This window comes from Ranitomeya variabilis, chromosome 2 (genome assembly GCF_051348905.1).
Source record: "Ranitomeya variabilis isolate aRanVar5 chromosome 2, aRanVar5.hap1, whole genome shotgun sequence".
NCBI classification, from domain to species: Eukaryota; Metazoa; Chordata; class Amphibia; order Anura; family Dendrobatidae; genus Ranitomeya; species Ranitomeya variabilis.
The window spans coordinates 290166420-290190678 of record NC_135233.1 but is presented as its reverse complement, the minus strand read 5'-3'; the positions used below and the strand labels follow the sequence as shown (position 1 = coordinate 290190678).

General features: G+C 42.0%; 1 protein-coding gene across 3 annotated transcripts in view; it reads right to left on the bottom strand.

The window, feature by feature from the left end:
* GRIA3 (glutamate ionotropic receptor AMPA type subunit 3) overlaps positions 1-24259 on the bottom strand; it is a 460685-nt gene that overhangs the window by 122001 nt on the left and 314425 nt on the right. For all 3 annotated transcript variants that reach the window (XR_013221283.1, XM_077285103.1, XM_077285104.1), the window contains exon 5: positions 16970-17023. Coding sequence is in view for 2 of the 3 variants with exons in the window: in XM_077285103.1 (XP_077141218.1) it covers positions 16970-17023 (54 nt within the window). In the remaining variant the exon portion in view is untranslated. The remainder of the gene's footprint in view (positions 1-16969; positions 17024-24259) is intronic.

The window sequence follows — 24259 nt, the reverse complement described above, 5'->3', positions numbered from 1 at the left end:
TATACTACGTGGCTCCTATATACTACGTGGCTCCTATATACTACGTGGCTTCTATATACTACGTGGCTCCTATATACTATGTGGCTGTGTTATATGCTACGTGGCTGTGTTATATACTGTATTACGTGTCTGCTGTATACTATGTGGCTGCTATATACTACGTGGCTGTGCTACATACTACGTGGCTGTGCTATATACTACGTGGCTGTGCTATATACTACATGGGCTGTGCTGTATACTACGTGGCTGTGCTATACACTACGTGGCTGTGCTATATACTATGTGGCTGTGCTATATACTACGTGGGCTGTGTTATATACTACGTGGCTTCTATATACTACATGGCTCCTATATACTATGTGGCTGTGCTATATACTACGTGGCTGTCTTTGTTACGTGGGCTGTGCTATATACTATGTGGCTGCTATATACATACATACATATTCTAGAATACCCGATGCATTAGAATTGGGATACCATCTAGTATGAAATAAATAATAAAAATTCCATAAAAATGCATCCTTCATTTACCCAATTAACAATAAATAAATAAACAAATTTGGTCTTGCTATGTTTGTAAAAGTACAATCTATCAAAATCTAAACTTAATTAAAGGAAATCTGTCAGCAGAGTTTTGCTAGGTAATCTGACAGCAGCACAATGTAGGGACAGAGACCCTGATTCCAGCGATGTGTCACTTAGTTTACTAGGTGCAGCAGTTATGATAGAAGAACAGCTTCCTTCTGCAGACCTAGCAAAGTTCAGTAGTTTTGCTGTGTATATCCCACCCACACCACAGCTTTCTGTGTACATTGTGTAGTGATAGAGAGCTGCTAATTAGTGCAGAGCATGCGACTGGACTAACCTGCATGTGCCAAGTTGTCCTGTAATGATAATCTACTGCTGATAAAATTCAAATTGTATCAAAATAGCAAAACACAGCCCAGTAAGTGACACAACACTGCGTCTGCTCCTACATTACGGTGCTGCCAGATTACATAGCAAAAACATAGTAAAAGATTCCCTTTAACCTCATAAGTCAATGCCACAAAGAGAACAAAATCAAAGCTCCAGAATTGCAATTCAATTATTTACAATCAAATTGTCATATTTACGTCGACACATTGTTAATTATTATTAATATTGGTAGAAAAGTCAGCTTGTTACACAGCAACATATAGTTGTGCTCAAAAGTTTACATACCGCGGAAGAATTTTTGCTTTCTTGGCCTGCTCCAGAGAATATGAATGATAACACCAAAACTTTATGTCCACCCATAGCTAGTGGTTGGGTGAAGCCATTTATTGTCAAACTACTGTGTTTTCTCTTTAATTCATAACGACCATAGAGGACTGGAGTAAGGTAATCTTCTCTGATGAGTCAAATTTTTAGCTTTGCCCAACACCTGGTCGTCTAATAGTTAGACGGAGACCTGGAGAAGCGTACAAGCCACAGTGTCTTGCACCCACTGTGAAATTCGGCTTAGGATAGGTAATGATCTGAGGATGCTTTAGCAAGGCTGGAATTGGGCAGGTTAATCTTTGCGAAGGGCGTTTGAATCAAGCCAAATACAAGGTTATCCTGGAAATACAGTTGATTCCTTCTGCTCAGGCAATGTTCCCCATCTCTGAGGACTGTTTTTTTTTCCAGCAGAACAATCAATGCGCCATGCCACACAGCTAGGTCAATCAACGTGTGAATGAAGGACCACCACATCAAATACCAGTCATGGCCAGCCCAATCTCCAAACCTGAACCCCACTGAAAACCTCTGGAATGTAATCTAGAGGATGATGGATAGTCACAAGCCATCAAACAAAGAAGAACTGCTTACATTTTTGCGCCAGGAGCAGTGTGAAAGACTGGTGGAAAGCATGCCAAGACGCATGAAAGCTGTGATTAGAAATCATGGTTATTCCACAAACTTTGTTGTTTGCAAATGATTATGAACTTGTTTTTTTTGCATTATTTAAGATCTGCAAGCAATACATTTTTTGGTAATTTTGACTATTTCTCATTTTCAGAAAATAAATACAAAATTTATTGCTTGGAACTTCGGAGACATGTTGTCAGAAGTTTATAGAACAAAAGAACAATTTACATTTTGCTCAAAAATATACCTATAAAGAGAAAAATCAGACAAACTGAAACTTTAGTTTGTTAGTTGAATAATAAAAGTTCGTGATGCCACCTGTGGTATTTGGTCAGGGGTGACAGACGCTGCTTAAAGGGGTCCATTGGGTGATGTTATGTCAGCAGGGATGGTATGGCTTCCCACAGGTGAAACTGGGTCCTCAGGGCTCCCAGTGTAATAGATGAAGATGGTGATAGGTGATGTAGTAAGAAACGGAGGACACAGGGTTGCAGTCTCTTTACCTCTTTACTTGGTTCAAGGCAGCCACAGTCCAGGGTACCAGATCACGGATGCTGGTGTGGTCCGGCCGGCTTGGAAGCAAATTGGGAATCCCTCTAACCAGGTGGGGTTGGAAACATTCCTTCTAGTGCTGTGGTGTTGTAGTCCCTTGCTTCCTTAGGCCTCACACAAGGTTCTTACGTTTTCTCTCTGTCCCCTTTAGGTAGGACACTACTTGTACGACATGTAGCTCGAGCCTTTTTACAGGATCTCTATCACGACCCGGGCTCTATTTGCTACTGTGTCCTCAGGTGTTAATGGTGGACAGGTAACTTGCAATCAGCTGTCCGCCAGTTTCTGCCGTGGGCCATGAAGTTACCCCCACAACCTTGGTCTTCTGGCTACCGGTATCTGCGCTCGGCATGGAGGAAGCTCAGTCGCAGCTTCTCTCTCCAGCTCTTCACTCTCCTGTGCTTCTTCTCCCTCTCAGTCTCCCACAGACTGCTCTACTTTCTTTTTCCTTCCCAAGAGCCGCAGAATCACTCGTCTCCACGGCCCCAGCTTTCCTTCCACTCTCCTCTCACCAACTGTCTAACTCCAATTGCCTAGCAACTGACTCCTCCTCGTGACCAGAGTGAGCAGCTCCCCTGAAGTCGCGTGTAGAGCTCCCCCTTCTGGCCAGGAGTCAGAACAGTGTTGTATGTGCTGAATACCTGTCAAATGGATCCTTCCTCGCTTCCAAGCGTGACATCACTCTCATTGAGAGGAAAGCAATGCCACTGTAACAACCAGTTACCTGGGGTGTTACATGACAATACCAATTATGCATGATTTTTGTGTTTTTTTAAACTTTTAAATAGTTACTATACTTATTATCCGCTCAACAGAATTTGAGCATACAATTTTGATCACTTATATAATTCAGTACACTAATATTATATTGCATTGTACTATATCAACCTTTCAGAAGTCAACTGTCCGACGGCCTATTAGACTTTGCTTCTGGCAGACCGAAGCAGGCTTCTATATTTGTAAGCCATTGTGAGGTCTGATTGCCACAGCAATGTATCGGTATGCCCCTGCTGCATGGGCTGACGGAGTGACAGGAGAAAGCCCACTTCCTCTGTCAAATTCCTTAGTACTATCATTTTTATTGACTCTGATGTCTAAAGAGTTGACTGTGATGATATTGGAGCATAGTGGTTCATTCTTTAATATTGTTGACTTGCAGTGCTGGGGACCTGGCTTCAAATATCACCAAGGGAAACATCTTCATGGAGTTAGTATGTTGTTCCTGTGTTTGTGTGGGCTTCTTTCTACACTCCAAAGATATACTGAGAGGAAATTTAGATTGTGATCCCCAATAGGGACAGTGATGATGTATGTAATGGTGCTATGTAAGTTAATAAAATATATAAATAATACCACCCACATTGTTGATTCAATCACTGCATTTGGTAAACAGGGGGAGGCTATCCCATAAGGAGGCAAGTGACATCTTTTCATGTCCTAACAGAAACCTGCATGTAACCTTAGAATGTGAAAAGACAGTCAGATCATGGGAACAAGATAAATAATAAATGTCATTCATGACTTTTCTACTAGATTTCTTTTAGCACAGTATTTACCAAAAAAAGTGTTCTCAAGGTAAAAAAATGAAGTACAAAAAAAATCAATATTAACCCCTCTCTGACCTTAGACGTACTATCCCGTCGAGGTGACCTGGGCCTATCTGACCCTCGACGGGATAGTACGTCATAGCGATCGGCCGTGCTCACGGGGGGAGCGCGGCTGATCGCGGCCGGGTGTCAGCTGACTATCGCAGCTGACATCCGGCACTATGTGCCAGGAGTGGTCACGGACCGCTCCTGGCATATTAACCCCCGGCACACTGCGATCAAACATGATCGCAGTGTTCCGGCAGTATAGGGAAGCATCGCGCAGGCAGGGGGCTCCCTCTGTGCTTCCCTGAGACCCTCGGAGCAACACGATGTGATCGCATTGCTCCGAGCATCTCTTACCCCCTATCCCTGCAGGCCCTGGAACCAAAATGGCCTCGGGGCTGCATCCGGGTCCTGAAGGACTACTTCCGGGTCCAGAGCAGGCGCTGGTAAGCCTGCAGCGCTGAAAGTCAGATCGCTGATCTGACAGAGTGCTGTGCAAACTGTCAGATCAGCGATCTGTGATGTCCCCCCCTGGGACAAAGTAAAAAAGTAAAATTTTCCCATTAGGGTTAGGGCTAGGGTTAGGGTTAGGGCTAGGATTAGGGTTAGGGTTGGGGCTAGGGTTAGGGCTAGGGTTAGGGTTAGGGCTAGGGTTAGGGCTAGGGTTAGGGCTAGGGTTGGGGCTAGGGTTGGAGCTAAAGTTAGGGTTAGGGTTGGGGCTAAAGTTAGGGTTAGGGCTAAAGTTAGGGTTAGGGTTTGGATTACATTTACGGTTGGGATTAGGGTTGGGATTAGAGTTAGGGGTGGGTCAGGGTTAGGGGTGTGGCTAGGGTTACCGTTGGGATTAGGGTTAGGGGTGTGTTTGGATTAGGGTTTCAGTTAGAATTGGGGAGTTTCCACTGTTTAGGCACATCAGGGGCTCTCCAAACACGACATGGCGTCCGATCTCAATTCTAGCCAATTCTGCATTGAAAAAGCAAAACAGTGCTCCTTCCCTTCCGAGCTTTCCCGTGCGCCCAAACAGGGGTTTACCTCAACATATGGGGCATCAGCGTACTCGGGATAAATTGGACAACAACGTTTGGGGTCCAATTTCTCTTGTTACCCTTGGGAAAGTATAAATTTGGGGGGCTAAAAATCATTTTTGTGGGAAAAAAAAGATTTTTATTTTCACGGCTCTGCGTTGTAAACTGTAGTGAAACACTTGGGGGTTCAAAGTTCTCACAACACATCTAGATAAGTTCCTTGGGAGGTCTAGTTTCCAATAGACAAAGACACTAAACTTCAGGAGGGCAAATTTCCAATGGATGAGAGAGGATCTTGGTGCAATTAACTGGGACGATATCCTGAGACATAAAAATACACAAAGAAAATGGGAGACGTTTATTAGCATCCTGGATAGGACCTGTGCACAGTATATACCATATGGGAATAAACATACTAGAAATAGGAGGAAACCAATATGGCTAAATAGAGCTGTAAGGGGCGCAATAAGGGACAAAAAGAAAGCATTTAGAGAGTTAAAGGAAGTAGGTAGTGAGGAGGCATTAAATAAATACAAAAAATTAAATACATTCTGTAAAAAGCAAATCAAGGCAGCAAAGATTGAGACAGAGAGACTCATTGCCAGAGAGAGTAAAAATAATCCCAAAATATTCTTTAACTACATAAATAGTAAGAAATTAAAAAATGATAGTGTTGGCCCCCTTAAAAATAGTCAGGGTGAAATGGTGGATGAGGATGAGGATGAGGAAAAAGCCAATATGCTAAATGACTTTTTTTCATCAGTATTTACAAAAGAAAATCCCATGGCAGACAAAATGACTAGTGATAAAAATTCTCAATTAAATGTCACCTGCTTAACCCAGCAGGAAGTATGGCGGCATCTAAAAATCACTAAAATTGACAAATCTCCGGGCCCGGATGAGATACACCCTCGAGTACTGCAGAAATTAAGTACAGTCATTGATAGACCATTATTTTTAATCTTTAAAGACTCCATAATAACCACAGGACTGGCGTATAGCAAATGTGGTGCCAATATTCAAAAAGGGGACAAAAACTGAACTCGGAAATTATAGGCCAGTAAGCTTAACCTCTACTGTGGGTAAAATCCTGGAGGGCTTTCTAAGGGATGCTATACTGGAGTATCTGAAGAGGAATAACCTCATGACCCAGTATCAGCACGGGTTTACTAGGGACCGATCATGTCAGACTACTTTGATCAGCTTCTATGAAGAGGTAAGTTCCGGACTGGACCAAGGGAGCCCAGTGGATGTAGTGTATATGGACTTTTCAAAAGCTTTTGATACGGTGCCACACAAAAGGTTGTTACATAAAAGGAGAATAATGGGGATAGGGGAAAATATGTGTAAGTGGATTGAGAGCTGGCTCAGGGATAGGAAACAAAGGGTGGTTATTAATGGAGCACACTCGGACTGGGTCACGGTTAGCAGTGGGGTACCACAGGGGTCAGTATTGGGCCCTCTTCTTTTTAACATATTTATTAATGACCTTGTAGGGGGCATTCAGAGTAGAATTTCAATATTTGCAGATGACACTGAACTTCTGCAGGGTAATCAATACAGGGGAGGAGAATTTTATATTACAGGATGATTTATGTAAACTAGAAGCTTGGGCTGATAAATGGCAAATGAGCTTTAATGGGGATAAATGTAAGGTCATGCACTTGGCTAGAAGTAATAAGATGTATAACTATGTGCTTAATTCTAAAGCTCTGGGCAAAACCGTCAATGAAAAAGACCTTGGTGTATGGGTGGATGACAAACTCATATTCAGTGGCCAGTGTCAGGCAGCTGCTACAAAGGCAAATAAAATAATGGAATGCATTAAAAGAGGCATAGATGCTCATGAGGAGAACATAATTTTACCTCTATACAAGTCACTAGTTCGACCACACTTAGAATACTGTGCACAGTTCTGGTCTCCGGTGTATAAGGAAGTCATAGCTGAACTGGAGCGGGGGCAGAGAAGAGCGACCAAGGTTATTAGAGGACTGGGGGGTCTGCAATACCAAGATAGGTTATTACACTTAAGGCTATTTAGTTTGGAAAAACAAAGGCTAAGGGGTGATCTTATGTTAATGTATAAATATATGAGGGGGCAGTACAAAGACCTTTCTGATGATCTTTTTAATCATAGACCGGTGACAGGGACAAGGGGGCATCCTCTACGTCTGGAGGAAAGAGGGTTTAAGCATAAAAACAGACGCGGATTCTTTACTGTAAGAGCTGTGAGACTATGGAACTCTCTGCCGTATGATGTTGTAATGAGTGATTCATTACTTAAATTTAAGAGGGGACTGGATACCTTTCTGGCAAAGTATAATGTTACAGGGTATATACACTAGATTCCTTGATAGGGCGTTGATCCAGGGAACTAGTCTGATTGCCGTATGTGGAGTCGGGAAGGAATTTTTTTCCCTAAGGTGGAGCTTACTCTTTGCCACATGGTTTTTTTTTGCCTTCCTCTGGATCAACATGTTAGGGCATGTTAGGTTAGGCTATGGGTTGAACTAGATGGGCTTAAAGTCTTCCTTCAACCTTAATAACTATGTAACAATATGGGGTCACTTGTTGGGGGTTTCTACTGTTTGGGTACATCAGGGGCTCTGCAAATGCAACGTGATGCCTGCAGACCAATCCATCTAAGTCTGCATTCCAAATGGCGCTCCTTCCCTTCAGAGCTCTGCCATGCACCCAAACAGTGGTTCCCCCCCACATATGGGGTATCAGCGTACTCTGGACAAATTGGACAACAACTATTGCGGTCCAATTTATCCTGTTACCCTTGTGAAAATACAAAACTGGGGCTAAAAAATCTTTTTTGTGAAAAAAAATATATATCTTCACGGCTCTGCGTTATAAAGTGTAGTGAAACACTTGGGGGTTCAAAGCTCTGAAAACACATCTAGATAAGTTCCATAGGGGGTCTACTTTCCAAAATGGTGTCACTTGTGGGGGGTTTCAATTTTTACGCACATCAGGGGCTCTCCAAATGCAACATGGCGTCCCATCTCAATTCCAGTCAATTTTGCATTGAAAAGTCAAATGGCGCTCCTTCCTTTCCGAGCTCTGCCATGCACCCAAACAGTGCTTTACACCCACATATGGGGTATCAGCATACTCGGGACAAATTGCACAACAATTTTTGGGGTCCAATTTCTTCTCTTACCCTTGGGAAAATAAAAAATTGGGGGTGAAAAGATCATTTTTGTGAAAAAATATGATTTTTATTTTTATGGCTCTGCATTATAAACTTCTGTGAAGCACTTGGTGGGTCAAAGTGCTCACCACTCATCTAGATAAGTTCCTTAGGGTGTCTACTTTCCAAAATGGTGTCACTTGTGGGGGATTTCAATGTTTAGGCACATCAGGGGCTCTCCAAACGAAACATGGCGTCCCATCTCAATTCCAGTCAATTGTGGTTTACCCCCAAATATGGGGTATCAGAGTACTCAGGACAAATTGTACAACTTTTGGGGTCCATTTTCTCCTGTTACCCTTGGTAAAATAAAACAAATTGGAGCTGAAATAAATTTTGTGTGAAAAAAGTTAAATGTTCATTTTTATTTAAACATTCCAAAAATTCCTGTGAAACACCTGAAGGGTTAATAAACTTCTTGAATGTGGTTTTGAGCACCTTGAGGGGTGCAGTTTTTAGAATGGTGTCACACTTGGGTATTTTCTATCATATAGACCCCTCAAAATGACTTCAAATGAGATGTGGTCCCTAAAAAAAAATGGTGTTGTAAAAATGAGAAATTTCTGGTCAAATTTTAACCCTTATAACTCCCTAACAAAAAAAAATTTGGTTCCAAAATTGTGCTGATGTAAAGTAGACATGTGGGAAATGTTACTTATTAAGTATTTTGCGTGACATATCTCTCTGATTTAAGGGCATAAAAATTCAAATTTGGAAAATTGCAAAATTTTCAAAATTTTCACCAAATTTTCATTTTTTTCACAAATAAATGCAAGTTATATCGAAGAAATTTTATCACTATCATGATGTACAATATGTCACGAGAAAACATTGTCCGAATCGCTAAGATCTGTTGAAGCGTTCCAGAGTTATAACCTCATAAAGGGACAGTGGTCAGAATTGTAAAAATTGGCCCGGTCATTAACGTGCAAACCACCCTTGGGGGTAAAGGGTTTAAAATATAGTTTATTTAACAATATTAGATAAAATATATTGAAAATTTGAAAAGTGCTAGGAAAGAAATAGGGAACTTATTCCAAAGTGTGCCAAAAAAACATGAGGTAGCAGTTCACAAATTAATATAAAAAAGCAGAAAAGATTCAATAAATGTTGCCTCAAAGGGTCCCTGTAATAAAGTGCCAGCAGCAAGGTGTACCTATGCTCTGTGTTCCAAACACAGGAGGAATGAATCAATGTGTAGTCAGCTGAAAATGGTAGGAAGCTAGACAGGCAAAACAGAAGGAGGTTGTGGATAAGTAAACCCCTATGCTAAGGTGCCAGCAGTGCAACTGCATCTGTAGGGATAATATGCTTGGTCAATGCTTGTTTTTTACCTGTCAAGGTGAACTGCCGGGCACACAATGGGGTCCCTGACGCTCATTTTTCTCCACTTCTTCTGGAGGCATGTCAGGACAGGGGGCACCCAAGTTTAAATATAATATTGGCCAATCAGGGGAGGGTGGGAGGAGGTTTGGCGGCATCACAAACTTTGATGGCTCATGCGCCTGTTCTTCTGCTTTGCTGAGTGTTGAAGTCCATGGAGACAACGGTCACATGAGAGAGGGACCCCGCCATGCCCCTAAGAGCATGACGTAAGTTTGTTCCCCCATATAGATCGCAACTCAGAGAACTATCTAGCCAGGTGCTTATGCATGCGCTCTGTATTGTGAGCTGTCAGATCTTTTCAGAGTGGATGGTATTTGCGATTTTATGGTGTTTGGAACTGCCAATATGAAGGTTTTGCTGGGTAAGTATAACAAACAATGGGAAGAAGGAATAAAGAAAATGGGGAAATGTGAGTGTATCTAAGGTTATTCTTTGGTATTATGAATTTCAACATTATGTGGGAAAAACCTTTTGTGTTGGTGACAAAATATAAATCTATATTAGGCATTAAAAAAAATAGATTGTTTTGTTTAACAAATACACCCAGTGATGGGAAGTGAATCTTATTAATATAAATTGTACTTCCTCCGATCTGGTATAGAATCACACCAAGGCTATAGTATCATATACAGTATTTACCAATGGCTTTTCAGCTGCAAAGATTACGCTAGTTAAATGCATTGCACATTTAATGTTTTATTTTATTGTAAGATGGAAATGACAAAACAATTTAAACCATAAAAGACAAGACAGACAACAAAACAAAATTATGGAGGTGGAGGAGTACAGTGCACAAGTGGTGACCCTATATACAACATAGAGACATATATAAATCATGAGAAATGACCTACAAATCTGAGCATGATTGGAAACTGTATGATGAATATCAAATATACAAGAGGTGAATAGTGCTTTAAATCCATAAATATAGTTACAAAATGAAAAATTGAAGTAATAAATTATCAAAAAATAGAAACTGTACAGTATATGGATAAGTAAAGGGCCAGTGCATAAAAAAATAGTATAATTATCAATCCATAATAAAATAAATAATCAAATAATTCATAATGCAAAAGACGGCCATCTCAGTTAAGTAATGCAGAGTAACATTGATAAAAATAATAAAGAGCTACAGACTCAAAGTGTCCAAGAGTGCTGTACGTCCTACCTACACTGTCTAACATGTTTCGCCAATGCTTCCTCAGGGAGCGGTGCGGTAGGGGAAGAGACGGATATACAGTATATAGGATGGAGTAATTAGGACGATAGGGCCAGATGAGAATAAAGTTGACCACACCATACTTACATGGCCCTTACAGGCCAGTGGGCCCCCCCGAATGCTATTTGTGGGCTAGGGACACAACAGAGCAGCAGCCAATGGTGCCACTCTGAGTGGGGTGTAATGTCTGAGATGGGAACTGCAGAGTATTGGGGAAGGTGAGTATTGTTTATGTTTCTAAGGGGTTGGGTTGATTAACCCCTTCCCGACCCATGACGCCACATAGGCGTCATGAAAACCCGTGCCAATCCGACCCATGACGCCTATGTGGCGTCATGGAATGATCGCGTCCCTGCAGATCGGGTGAAAGGGTTAACTCCGATTTCACCCGATCTGCAGAGACAGGGGGAGTGGTGCTTCAGCCCAGGGGGGGTGGCTTCACCCCCCCGTGGCTACGATCGCTCTGATTGGCTGTTGAAAGTGAAACTGCCAATCAGAGCGATTTGTAATATTTCACCTGAAAAACTGGTGAAATATTACAATCCAGCCATGGCCGATGCTGCAATATCATCGGCCATGGCTGGAAACACTAATGTTACCCCCCCCCCACCCCACCGATCGCCCCCCCACCGCTCTGTTATGGGGTCCGGTCCCCTCGGTGCTGTGCTCCGCTGCCCCGTGCTCCTGCCCGCTCCCCCCGTGCTGCTGTGCCCCCCCCTGTGCTCCGACGCCCCCCCCGTGCCCCGATCTCCCCCCCCTTATACTCACCGAGGCTCCCGGTGTCCGTCCGCCTCCACGCTGGGTGCCGCCATCTTCCAAAATGGCGGGCGCATGCTCAGTGCGCCCGCCGAATCTGCCAGTCGGCAGATTCGTTAAAAGTACATTTTGATCGCTGTGACAGGTTCTATCACAGCGATCAAAATAAAAAAAATAATAAATAACCCCCCCCCCTTTATCACCCCATAGGTAGGGACAATAATAAAATAAAGAAAATATTTTTTTTTTTTTTTTCTTTTTCCACTAGGGTTAGGGTTAGAACTAGGGTTAGGGTTACGGGTAGGGTTAGGGTTAGGGGTAGGGTTAGGGTTACAGGTAGGGTTAGGGTTAGGGGTAGGGTTAGGGTTATGGCATGTGCGGATTTGGCCGCGGATCCGCAGCGGATTGGCCACGGATCCGCAGCGGATTGGCCGCGGATCCGCAGCGGATTGGCGGCGGATCCGCAGCGGATTGGCCGCTGTGAATTCGTAGCAGTTTTCCATTAGGTTTACAGTACCATGTACAACTATGGAAAACCAAATCCGCTGTGCCCATGGTGCGGAAAATTCCGTGCAGAAACGCTGCGTTGTATTTTCCGCAGCATGTCAATTCTTTGTGCGGATTCCGCAGCGTTTTACACCTGTTCCTCAATAGGAATCCGCAGGTGAAATCCGCACAAAAAAACACTGGAAATCTGCTGTAAATCCGCAGGTAAAACGCAGTGCCTTTTACCTGCAGATTTTTCAAAAATCGTGCGGAAAAATCTTACACGAATCCGCAACGTGGGCACATAGCCTTAGGGTTAGGGTTGGAATTAGGGCTAGGGTTGGAAATAGGGTTAAGAATAGGCTTGTGGTTAGGGTTACGGATAGGGTTAGGGGTGTGTTGGGGTTACAGTTGTGGTTAGGGTTGGGATTAGGGTTAGGATTAGGGTTGGAATTAGGGTTACGGGTGTGTTGGGGTTAGGGTTGGGATTAGGGTTATGGCTACAGTTGGGATTAGGATTAGGGGTGTGTTGGGGTTAGTGTTGAAGTTACAATTGAGGGGTTTCCACTGTTTAGGCACATCAGGGGCTCTGCAAACGCAACATGGCGCCACCATTGATTCCAGCCAATCTTGCATTCAAAAAGTCAAATGGTGCTCCCTCCCTTCCAAGCCCCGACATGCGCCCAAACAGTGGTTTACCCCCACATTTGGGGTACCAGCGTACTCAGGACAAACTGGGCAACAACTGTTGGGGTCCAATTTCTCCTGTTACCCTTGCAAAAATAAAAAATTACTTGCTAAGACATAATTTTTGAGGAAAGAACAATTATTTTTTATTTTCATGGCTCTGCGTTATAAACTTCTGTGAAGCACTTGGGGGTTGAAAGTGCTCACCACACATCTAGATAAGTTCCTTCGGGGGTCTAGTTTCTAAAATGGGGTCACTTGTGGGGTGTTTCTACTGTTTAGGCACATCAGGGGCTCTGCAAATGCAACGTGACGCCCGCAGACCATTCCATCAAAGTCTGCATTTCAAATGTCACTACTTCCCTTCCGAGTCCTGACGTGCGCCCAAACAGTGGTTTACCCCCACATATTGGGTATCACTGTACTCACAACAAACTGGGCAACAAACATTGGGGCCCAATTTCTCCTGTTACCCTTATGAAAATAAAAAATTGCTTGCTAAAACATCTTTTTGAGGAAAGAAAAATGATTTTTTATTTTCACGGCTCTGCGTTGTAAACTTCTGTGAAGCACTTGGGGGTTGAACGTGCTCACCACACATTTAGATAAGTTCCTTGGGGGTCTAGTTTCCAAAATGAGGTCACTTGTGGGGGGTTTCTACTGTTTAGGCATATCAGGGGCTCTGCAAACGTAACATGATGCCCGCAGACCATTCCATCAAAGTCTGCATTCCAAAACGTCACTACTTCCCTTCCGAGCCCCGGCATGTGCCCAAACAGTGGTTTACCCCCACATATGGGGTATCAGCGTACTCAGGAGAAACTGGACAACAACTTTTGGGGTCCAATTTCTCCTGTTACCCTTGCAAAAATAAAAAATTCTGGGCTAAAAAAATATTTTTGAGGAAAGGAAACACATTTATTATTTTCACGGCTCTGCGTTATAAACTTCTGTGAAGCACTTGGGGGTTCAAAGTGCTCACCACACATCTAGATAAGTTCCCTTGGGGGTCTAGTTTCCAAAATGGAGTCACTTGTGGGGAGTTCCTACTGTTTAGGCACATCAGGGGCTCTGCAAACGCAACCTGACGCCCGCAGAGCATTCCATCAAAGTCTGCATTTCAAAACGTCACTACTTCCCTTCCGAACCCCGACGTGTGCCAAAACAGTGGTTTACCCCCACATATGGGGTATCAGCATACTCAGGAGAAACTGGACAACAACTTTTGGGGTCTAATTTCTCCTGTTACCTTTGGGAAAATAAAAAATTGTGGGCTAAAAAATCATTTTTGAGAAAAGAAAAATTATTTTTTATTTTCACGGCTCTGCGTTATAAACTTCTGTGAAGCACTTGGGGGTTCAAAGTGCTCACCACACATCTAGATTAGTTCCTTGGGAGGTCTAGTTTCCAAAATGGGGTCACTTGTGCGGGAGCTCCAATGTTTAGGCACACAGGGGCTCTCCAAACGCGACATGGTGTCCGCTAATGATTGGAGCTAATTTTCCATTCAAAAAGCCAAATGGCGTGCCTTCCCTTCCGAGCCCTGCCGTGCGCCCAAACAGTGGTTTACCCCCACATATGGGGTATCATCGTACTCAGGACAAACTGGACAACAACATTTGCGGTCCAATTTCTCCTATTACCCTTGGGAAAATAAAAAATTCTGGGCTAAAAATCATTTTTGAGGAAAGAAAAATTATTTTTTATTTTCACGGCTCTGCGTTATAAACTTCTGTGAAGCACCTGGGGGTTATAAGTGCTCACTATGCATCTAGATAAGTTCCTTTGGGGGTCTAGTTTCCAAAATGGGGTAACTTGTAGGGGAGCTCCAATGTTTAGGCACACAGGGGCTCTCCAAACGCGACATGGTGTCCGCTAACGATTGGAGCTAATTTTCCATTCAAAAAGTCAAATGGCACGCCTCCCCTTCCGAGCCTTGCCGTGCACCCAAACAGTGGTTTACCCCCACATATGAGGTATCAACGTACTCAGGAGAAATTGCCCAACAAATTTTAGGATCCATTTTATCCTGTTGCCCATGTGAAAATGAAAAAATTAAGGCTAAAAGAAATTTTGTGTGAAAAAAAAGTACTTTTTCATTTTTACGGATCAATTTGTGAAGCACCTGAGAGTTTAAAGTGCTCACTATGCTTCTAGATAAGTTCCTTGGGGGGTCTAGTTTCCAAAATGGGGTCACTTGTGGGAGCGCTCCAATGTTTAGGCACACAGGGGCTCTCCAAACGTGACATGGTGTCTGCTAGCGCTGGAGATAATTTTTCATTCAAAAAGTCAAATGGCGCTCCTTCCCTTCCGAGCCTTACCATGTGCCCAAACAGTGGTTTACCCCCACATGTGAGGTATCGGTGTACTCAGGAGAAATTGTCCAACAAATTTTAGGATCCATTTTATCCTGTTGCCTATGTGAAAATGAAAAAATTGAGGCTAAAATAATTTTTTTGTGAAAAAAAAGTACTGTTTCATTTTTACGGATCAATTTGTGAAGCACCTGGTGGTTTAAAGTGCTCACTATGCTTCTAGATAAGTTCCTTGGGGGGTCTAGTTTCCAAAATGGGGTCACTTGTGGGGGAGCTCCAATGTTTAGGCACACGGGGGCTCTCCAAACGCGACATGGTGTCCGCTAAAGATTGGAGCCAATTTTTCATTGAAAAAGTCAAATGGCGCTCCTTCCCTTCCGAGCCCTGCCGTGCGCCCAAACAGTGGTTTACCCCCACATATGAGGTATCAGCGTACTCAGGACAAATTGGACAACAAAGTTCGTGGTCCAGTTTCTCCTTTTACCCTTGGGAAAATAAAAAAAATTTCGCTAAAAGATCATTTTTGTGACTAAAAAGTTAAATGTTCATTTTTTCCTTCCATGTTGCTTCTGCTGCTGTGAAACACCCGAAGGGTTAATAAACTTCTTGAATGTGGTTTTGAGCACCTTGAGGGGTGCAGTTTTTAGAATGGTGTAACTTTTGGGTATTTTCAGCCATATAGAACCCTCAAAATGACTTCAAATGTGAGGTGGTCCCTAAAAAAAATGGTTTTGTAAATTTTGTTGTAAAAATGAGAAATCACTGGTCAAATTTTAACCCTTATAACTTCCTAGCAAAAAAAATAATTGTTTCCAAAATTGAGCTGATGTAAAGTAGACATGTGGGAAATGTTATTTATTAACTATTTTGTGTCACATAGCTCTCTGGTTTAACAGAATAAAAATTCAAAATGTGAAAATTGCAAAATTTTCAAAATTTTTGCCAAATTTCCGTTTTTTTCACAAATAAACTCAGAAATTATCGACCTAAATTTACCACTAACATGAAGCCCAATATGTCACGAAAAAACAATCTCAGAATCGCTAGGATCCGTTGAAGCGTTCCTGAGTTATTACCTCATAAAGGGACACTGGTCAGAATTGCAAAAAACGGCAAGGTCATTAAGGCCAAAATAGGCTGGGTCATGAAGGGGTTAAAGCTATAGATTTTATTATCCAGAACATTTAAGTTAAGTATTCACACTTTTGGAGTTTGCTGGATATGACACATTTTATCCTCTATTGTTCTTACTGTGGTCCAATTCTCAGTTAGATAAATGCAATCTGACAATCCACGTACATTTGACTATATAACAGCACTGCTTAATATGGGTTCATCATCACACCCTGCAATGCACATGTTTTGACACAATTCCAAACTGTTCTATAGAGAGCAATGTGATGAGAATCTGCCAAAACAGTAAAATGGCAAGTGACAGCTCTGCGACATGTCATATAGAAGGAACATCAGCTTACAGGTAAAGCATTTCTGCATTAAAGACCTGCGAGGAAAATATATCGGATCCACTTCTGGAAGTGAAATGCATTTTTAACACAAAACACAGACAAAATGTTCCATTTGTCCGAATTATGTCAGCAAATAGAGGACAAATTGGCCAATTCCCTGTTTTATTGCTATTCAAAAGATTGTGCAGATGCGGTACAGTGGAAGCTGACTCATTTCAATAGTAGACTATAATGTAATATTGAAAGAATAAGGTGAAGCGTAATATTTCACATTCTGTCTTTTATTTGCCAGATCATTTCTCAGGAATCGGGAAGCAGCCTTTCACCGGCTCCTTTCTGTACATGATTAATTCAGACATTATCAATACACAAGCACTGCAGGGCTGGAGTGTGCACAATAATACAAGCTCTTACCAGGTTTGCAAGCATATAGTGGTAGCCTCGTGTGTGTTTGCCAAGGATTACAACCTACAAGAGAAGAAAAATAGCACAGATCAGGGATTAAGTTAGGTGTCAGTCCGAAAATGTCAGAAACTTTGAAAAGGTTGTTTTTAGATTACACTTAGATGAACTACCCAAGTGCGTGTTTGTCGCACGGATGACTGTACGCTGAGAATAAAACACTTGTTTTTAGAATTTCACTATTCATTTTTTTCTCACAGTTCTATGGTAGAAGAGCACAAATAACGCATCGTCACACAGATCAAATAACAAACTTAGCTCTGCTCCATCTGGCGAACACAGCTCTTGGAGATATGTAAAAATTGACCTTAGGATCTGTATTAGTGACTCCAAACAGCTGCACGGTAGAGAAGAATCCCTCTACGAGGCCTCATTCATACATTAATGTTTAAGCATGTCCATTAAAAAACGGTATCAGTGTCAATCAGTATTGTACATCAATCAGTGTGTCCGTTTTTACCATCAGTGTTTGGTCTGTATGTCCATTTTTAGCATCATTGTGTCATATGTGTGTCCGTTTTTACCATCAGTGTCATCAGTATTTGATCCGTATCTTCATTTTTACCATCAGTGTGTCATATGTGTCTCAGTTTTTACCATCATTGTGTCATCAGTGTTTTTCACTGATAAAGAAATGATTAAATGAAAAAGCTTCTCCTTTATTTTTTTTAATGCTAAATATGGACAGGACATAGATGACACTGATGCCATCCGTGTACTGTACGTGTTTTTCATGGACCCATAGACTTGTATTGGCCATTGCTATCTACACTCACCGGCCACTTTATTAGGTACACCATGCTAGTAACGGGTTGGACCCCTTTTGCCTTCAGAACTGCCTCAATTCTTCGTGGCATAGATTCAACAAGGCGCTGGAAGCATTCCTCAGAGATTTTGGTCCATATTGACATGATGGCATCACACAGTTGCCGCAGATTTGTCGGCTGCACATCCCAAAGATGCTCCATACAAGGCAGGATGGATCCATGCTTTCATGTTGTTTACGCCAAATTCTGACCCTACCATCCGAATGTCGCAGCAGAAATCGAGACTCATCAGACCAAGCAACGTTTTTCCAATCTTCTACTGTCCAATTTCGATGAGCTTGTACAAATTGTAGCCTCAGTTTCCTGTTCTTAGCTGAAAGGAGTGGTACCCGGTGTGGTCTTCTGCTGCTGTAGCCCATCTGCCTCAAAGTTCGACACACTGTGCGTTCAGAGATGCTCTTAGGCCTACCTTGGTTGTAACGGGTGGTGATTTGAGTCACTGTTGCCTTTCTATCAGCTCGAACCAGTCTGCCCATTCTCCTCTGACCTCTGGCATCAACAAGGCATTTCCGCCCACAGAACTGCCGCTCACTGGATTTTTTTTCTTTTTCGGACCATTCTCTGTAAACCCTAGAGATGGTTGTGCGTGAAAATCCCAGTAGATCAGCAGTTTCTGAAATACTCAGACCAGCCCTTCTGGCACCAACAACCATGCCACGTTCAAAGGCACTCAAATCACCTTTCTTCCCCATACTGATGCTCGGTTTGAACTGCAGGAGATTGTCTTGACCATGTCTACATGCCTAAATGCACTGAGTTGCCGCCATGTGATTGGCTGATTAGAAATTAAGTGTTAACAAGAAGTTGGACAGGTGTACCTAATAAAGTGGCCGGTGAGTGTATATTTCTAGTAAAAAAACCAGACATGTCTCTGTGTGTTTTGCCTGGAAACACAGTCCGTGCAAAAACAAGGACTTTCACATAGAATGGGCTCAGTAAAATTCGACCCTTGAATGAAGCTGTAATACAGCTCTGAGGAATAACACAGTAACGTTTCCAAAGTGCCGGTTAGATAGATAAAGCAGTCTTAAAGCAACAATCTAAGCAAAACCGATTCACTGTGTTATGTCTACATGTGGTCCTGAGGGGGGAGTTCATGACAAAAGGATATAAAATAACACAAAGAGAATACACTGTAAAATGTGAATATGTACCTTCATTCACACTACTGTATATATGTATATAGACTTGTGATGAGCGAATGTGCTCGGATAAGGTATTATCCGAGCATGTTCGGGTGCTAACCGAGTGACTTCAGCATGCTCGGATAATATGTTCAAGTCCCTGCGCCCGGATCTCTCGAGGCTGTTTGACAGCTGCAATACATGCAGGGATTGCCTAACACTAAAAAATTCATCTGCGGGGGCTTGAACATGTTATTCGAGCCTGCCGAAGACACTCGGTTTGCACCCGAACATGCTCTGGTAACATATTATCCCAGCACGTTTGCTCATCACTAATATAGACATACATATATAGCAAAAGATTTAGGCAGATGTGGAAAAGAATGCTGCACAGTAAGAATCCTTTTTAATAAGAGAGGTCAAGATTAAAGAGGACCTTTCACCAAATTTTTCAAGTTGAATTGGACACACTATGTAATAGTAGCAGAAGAGTGGAATATATATATATTTTTTTAAATTTGCCTTCTCCATTGGGAAGGTATTAGTAATCAAAGTATTTGACATCCAAAGAGTTAACATTTATTAAGTTCAAGAGGGTGTTATCAGAAAGTGTTTACTGGTGGCGTGTATTTCTTCTCCTTGAAAGATGTTGCCCAGTCATAAACTGGCAGCAACACACTTGAGAAAGAAGGATGGCCTAGAGCAGGTTTCTCCGTGTGTGAGCTGTAATGATCCAGCCCTGATCTCCTGATCTAGAATCCTGCATGATTAGAAAGTGCTGGGTGTAGAGCATGATTGGGGCGTGCTGGGGGTAAAGAATGATTGCTGGGCAAAGTGTGGCTCCTAAAACACTGCTGTCTGGAGAGGAGTTCAAAAGTTTCAGTCTCACAGGTATGTCTGTTGTTCTCACAACAACATTTAATGGCTCTGCAGTGAGATCAGAGAAAGCTACTCCTATGTGAGACATATAATGACAGCCTGATCTACTAATATAATTACCTCATCTGAAAGGTGTTAGTCACATGCCCACTAACCACAGCACTTTCCAGTCATCAGGTTAGACTAGGAAATCTGAGCTATATCATTACCCTGAGAGACCTGCTCTAAGTTATAGTGTCGGCATGTTCTTCTTTCTTCAGTGTGTGTCACACAGAGCAAAGAAGTAGCCGCCTCCAGTGAAAACTATCTGATAACACCCACTTAACAAATGTTAACTCATCAGATGCAAAAAAATGTTTTATTCTGCTCTGCAGCCACTATTACGTCCATTATGTATCCAGGTCAACATGAAAAATGTGGTGAAAGGTCCTCTTTAACAGTGTCCTTAATGCTGAGATATATACATGTGGTATCTTATCTATCATACAGTACCAGAGAGGCATCTGAACTTCTCCAAATTAATCTAGCAGCAAGACAATGACCCCAAACATATAGCCAATAATATTATCTTCAGATGAACAAGGAGCCCTGGAAATTATGATATGGTCACCATAAAGCCCTAATATCAACATCATCAATTCAGAAGATGCAGAGGGATTACTTGAAGAGACAAAGGGATTTGCATAAGTTTTAAGTTTTAATCACCAATGTGATCCATCATTACCCAATGACACAAATGCACCAATGGAGGCAATCTCTGCAGATCCAATCATTATTATCTTTTTTTGTGGGGAGATACTGTATGTGCCGTACCAACGAGGTTCAGGGATCTCTGTATCGTATCCACATTCTGACATGAGAAGGAGCTATTTATACAATCATTTTATACCAATGGTAAAATGAAGCACAACAATGAAAGCCTAAACATTTCCATGCAAGTGAGAAGATGATGGAGGAGCTGTACAGATTTCCAACATAATCCATGCAGACCAGTCCTCTGCATTCTAACATTGTGCAATTCAACATTAATATTTGCTCTAATTACCAAAGTAAACGCTTAGAAAATGTCCTATATTACTTCAGTTCTAGATAAGGTGGATATGGCCGCTCAGTAATATTAATTTCTGTCTTTAGTACAATTACATTGTGATCTTTAAATGACCTCTAGCAGCTTTAATGATTTGTAATTGTATGATAATTCTCCCTCATCATTTCCACAAGGTTCCAGTTCATAAATATTAATGCATATGATTCTTTTTTCTCTGAATGCTACAACATGATTGCCCAACAAGAGGTCATGGATCTGCACATATCAGGGGCATGTTAGATATGACTCAAGGTTATTAATGCTTATTTTATTAACACAGGGATATTAAAATAATAATTACTGCTATGTAAACTATAAAGTCTTCTTACAATAAAGGGATATCTTCTGTCACCGTCCACCATTTACTCTGTGCAGTCTGACACTGAGGATCTAAAAGACGTCTCTTCTGGGTTACTGCACTGCTGTCAATACAATGAAACATTACGGTGATTTATGAAAGTGGCAATGCCTAATTTATAAATAGTGTCAGACATCTTCCTCCAGGACATGGAATTGGTGAAGAGGTCTGACTCACATTCAATTAGAGACGCATGTCTGGCTTTAACAAACCATTTCTCCATTTATAGCTAGAAATGGTGAACTGGAGAGTTTGACGGTTAATAACTGCCAGCAAGAAAACACGTTAGGTTATGATGTTCTGATGTGCATATACACACACTAATATATATATATATATATATATATATATATATATATATATATATATATATATATATATATATACTGTATATATATATAGTGAACTGACGAGTTTGACAGTTAATATCTGCTAGCAAGAAAACACACTTGTTATTGTATGGTCTGAGTTGTATATGTAAGAAAGTAGAGGTGCTTCCCACACCTTCCCTTGAAGATATAATATTGGTATATAATGCATTGCAGTTTGTGATTTTGTCTGTTTAGTAATTTGCATAGCCTTACTTGAGTAGAGATAAAGTTAATACTTGGGACTAGCCCAGAATGGGAGGGGCTACATAAGGCTACAGGAGACAGGTTCCTGGTAGTGACTCAAATGGGGCTCAGCATTCAGTAGTGTAAGACCTAAGACCAGTGTAAACCAGTGTGTTGTGCGCAAAGAGGGAGGACAGGAGATAATACATCCTCAGGACCAAGGAAACTTAACAAGATATTTGATGAATTGGAATCCAAGCCAGGGAGGCCATTTAAATAGTATGGGACTTTGCCAAAATGGAAACAAAAGGCACTCTTAAAGCAGAGAAGGAATTGTATCAGAAGGATGCTAATGAACAATTGTCTACAGTGAAAAGAAGCTCAATTATTTATATTGAAAGGAAGCAGTGGTCGCCATATTGGGACTCAAACTCTCCTATGGAGAGTAGTGAACTATTGCTGACCGCTCACTGACCATTCACTCGGCATCACATGGCCCCACTTGCAGCCGCCATTGACATCCGCTGATGTCACGTCAAGTTCCAGAATCCCTTGTATCACCCGAGCATACAATATATAATGAGGAGCAATTGTGCAAAAATTGCATACAAAATACTATTAGCAATGTAGTGTACTCCCTGTATTATTCACTATTGTGACAGAGTTACCGGCCTGCTAAGCATTGGATAATGCCAATAGGTCCAGTCTCGGCACAAAGGTGCCAACCATATGGGTCGGTTACTAGAAACACTGGCTAGTGAGTTAGGTACAGTAAAAATGGCCAAAAACTAGGGTAGGTACATCAATAGCTGTACTCAATAATAAGAAATGTATCAAAGGTAAGGAAAAACAAACTGAATACACCAAAAAGTCCACTCAGGAAAATATAGGTGCTGAGATCTGTCAGTCACACAGCACAGCAAGGTGTATCAGTATCCCACCTATGCGAACCAGTTAAAGACCCTCAATTAGGGACCAAAACTCAACTAATGGTGCCTGAAAAGTGTTAGATTTCACAAAGTGGCACCACTTTCTGCACATATTTGGTATATACACTCACCGGCCACTTTATTAGGTACACCTGTCCAACTTCTTGTTAACACTTAATTTCTAATCAGCCAATCACATGGCGGCAACTCAGTGCATTTAGCCATGTAGACATGGTCAAGACAATCTCCTGCAGTTCAAACCGAGCATCAGTATGGGGAAGAAAGGTGATTTGAGTGCCTTTGAACATGGCATGGTTGTTGGTGCCAGAAGGGCTGGTCTGAGTATTTCAGAAACTGCTGATCTACTGGGATTTTCACGCACAACCATCTCTAGGGTTTACAGAGAATGGTCCGAAAAAGAAAAAAAATCCAGTGAGCGGCAGTTCTGTGGGCGGAAATGCCTTGTTGATGCCAGAGGTCAGAGGAGAATGGGCAGACTGGTTCGAGCTGATAGAAAGGCAACAGTGACTCAAATCGCCACCCGTTACAACCAAGGTAGGCCTAAGAGCATCTCTGAACGCACAGTGCGTCGAACTTTGAGGCAGATGGGCTACAGCAGCAGAAGACCACACCGGGTACCACTCCTTTCAGCTAAGAACAGGAAACTGAGGCTACAATTTGTACAAGCTCATCGAAATTGGACAGTAGAAGATTGGAAAAACGTTGCTTGGTCTGATGAGTCTCGATTTCTGCTGCGACATTCAGATGGTAGGGTCAGAATTTGGCGTAAACAACATGAAAGCATGGATCCATCCTGCCTTGTATGGAGCATCTTTGGGATGTACAGCCGACAAATCTGCGGCAACTGTGTGATGCCATCATGTCAATATGGACCAAAATCTCTGAGGAATGCTTCCAGCACCTTGTTGAATCTATGCCACGAAGAATTGAGGCAGTTCTGAAGGCAAAAGGGGGTCCAACCCGTTACTAGCATGGTGTACCTAATAAAGTGGCCGGTGAGTGTACATATGCAGAGTGAATGCAGCAGAGGGTAAAGTGCAGAACCAGCTACTCCTACTTTTTCAATAACAGCAGAAATATAGGGAACCGATGGCGAAAATAACTTACATCATTGTATGTATATATATATATATATATATATATATATATATATATATATATACTGTATATATATATATATACTGGGTGTATATATACACCCAGTAGAAATATTTCTTTATTGTGCTACTTCACACAGTCTGTACATTATACGGCTTCTCCATACAGTCCATTAGTAATACATGGCTATATGATGCAGTCAATAAACAGGCCGAACTTCCATCTGTCCAGTTTCCCTGGGTGACCACACGCCGGTATCAAGTCTCTGCACTAACGCAGTGCACTGCACTCTTTATCCTCCGGATTGCAGCCGGGTAAACACCAGACAGCCCAAGACGCAGGGTGTTAGTCTCTTTGGTTCCTTC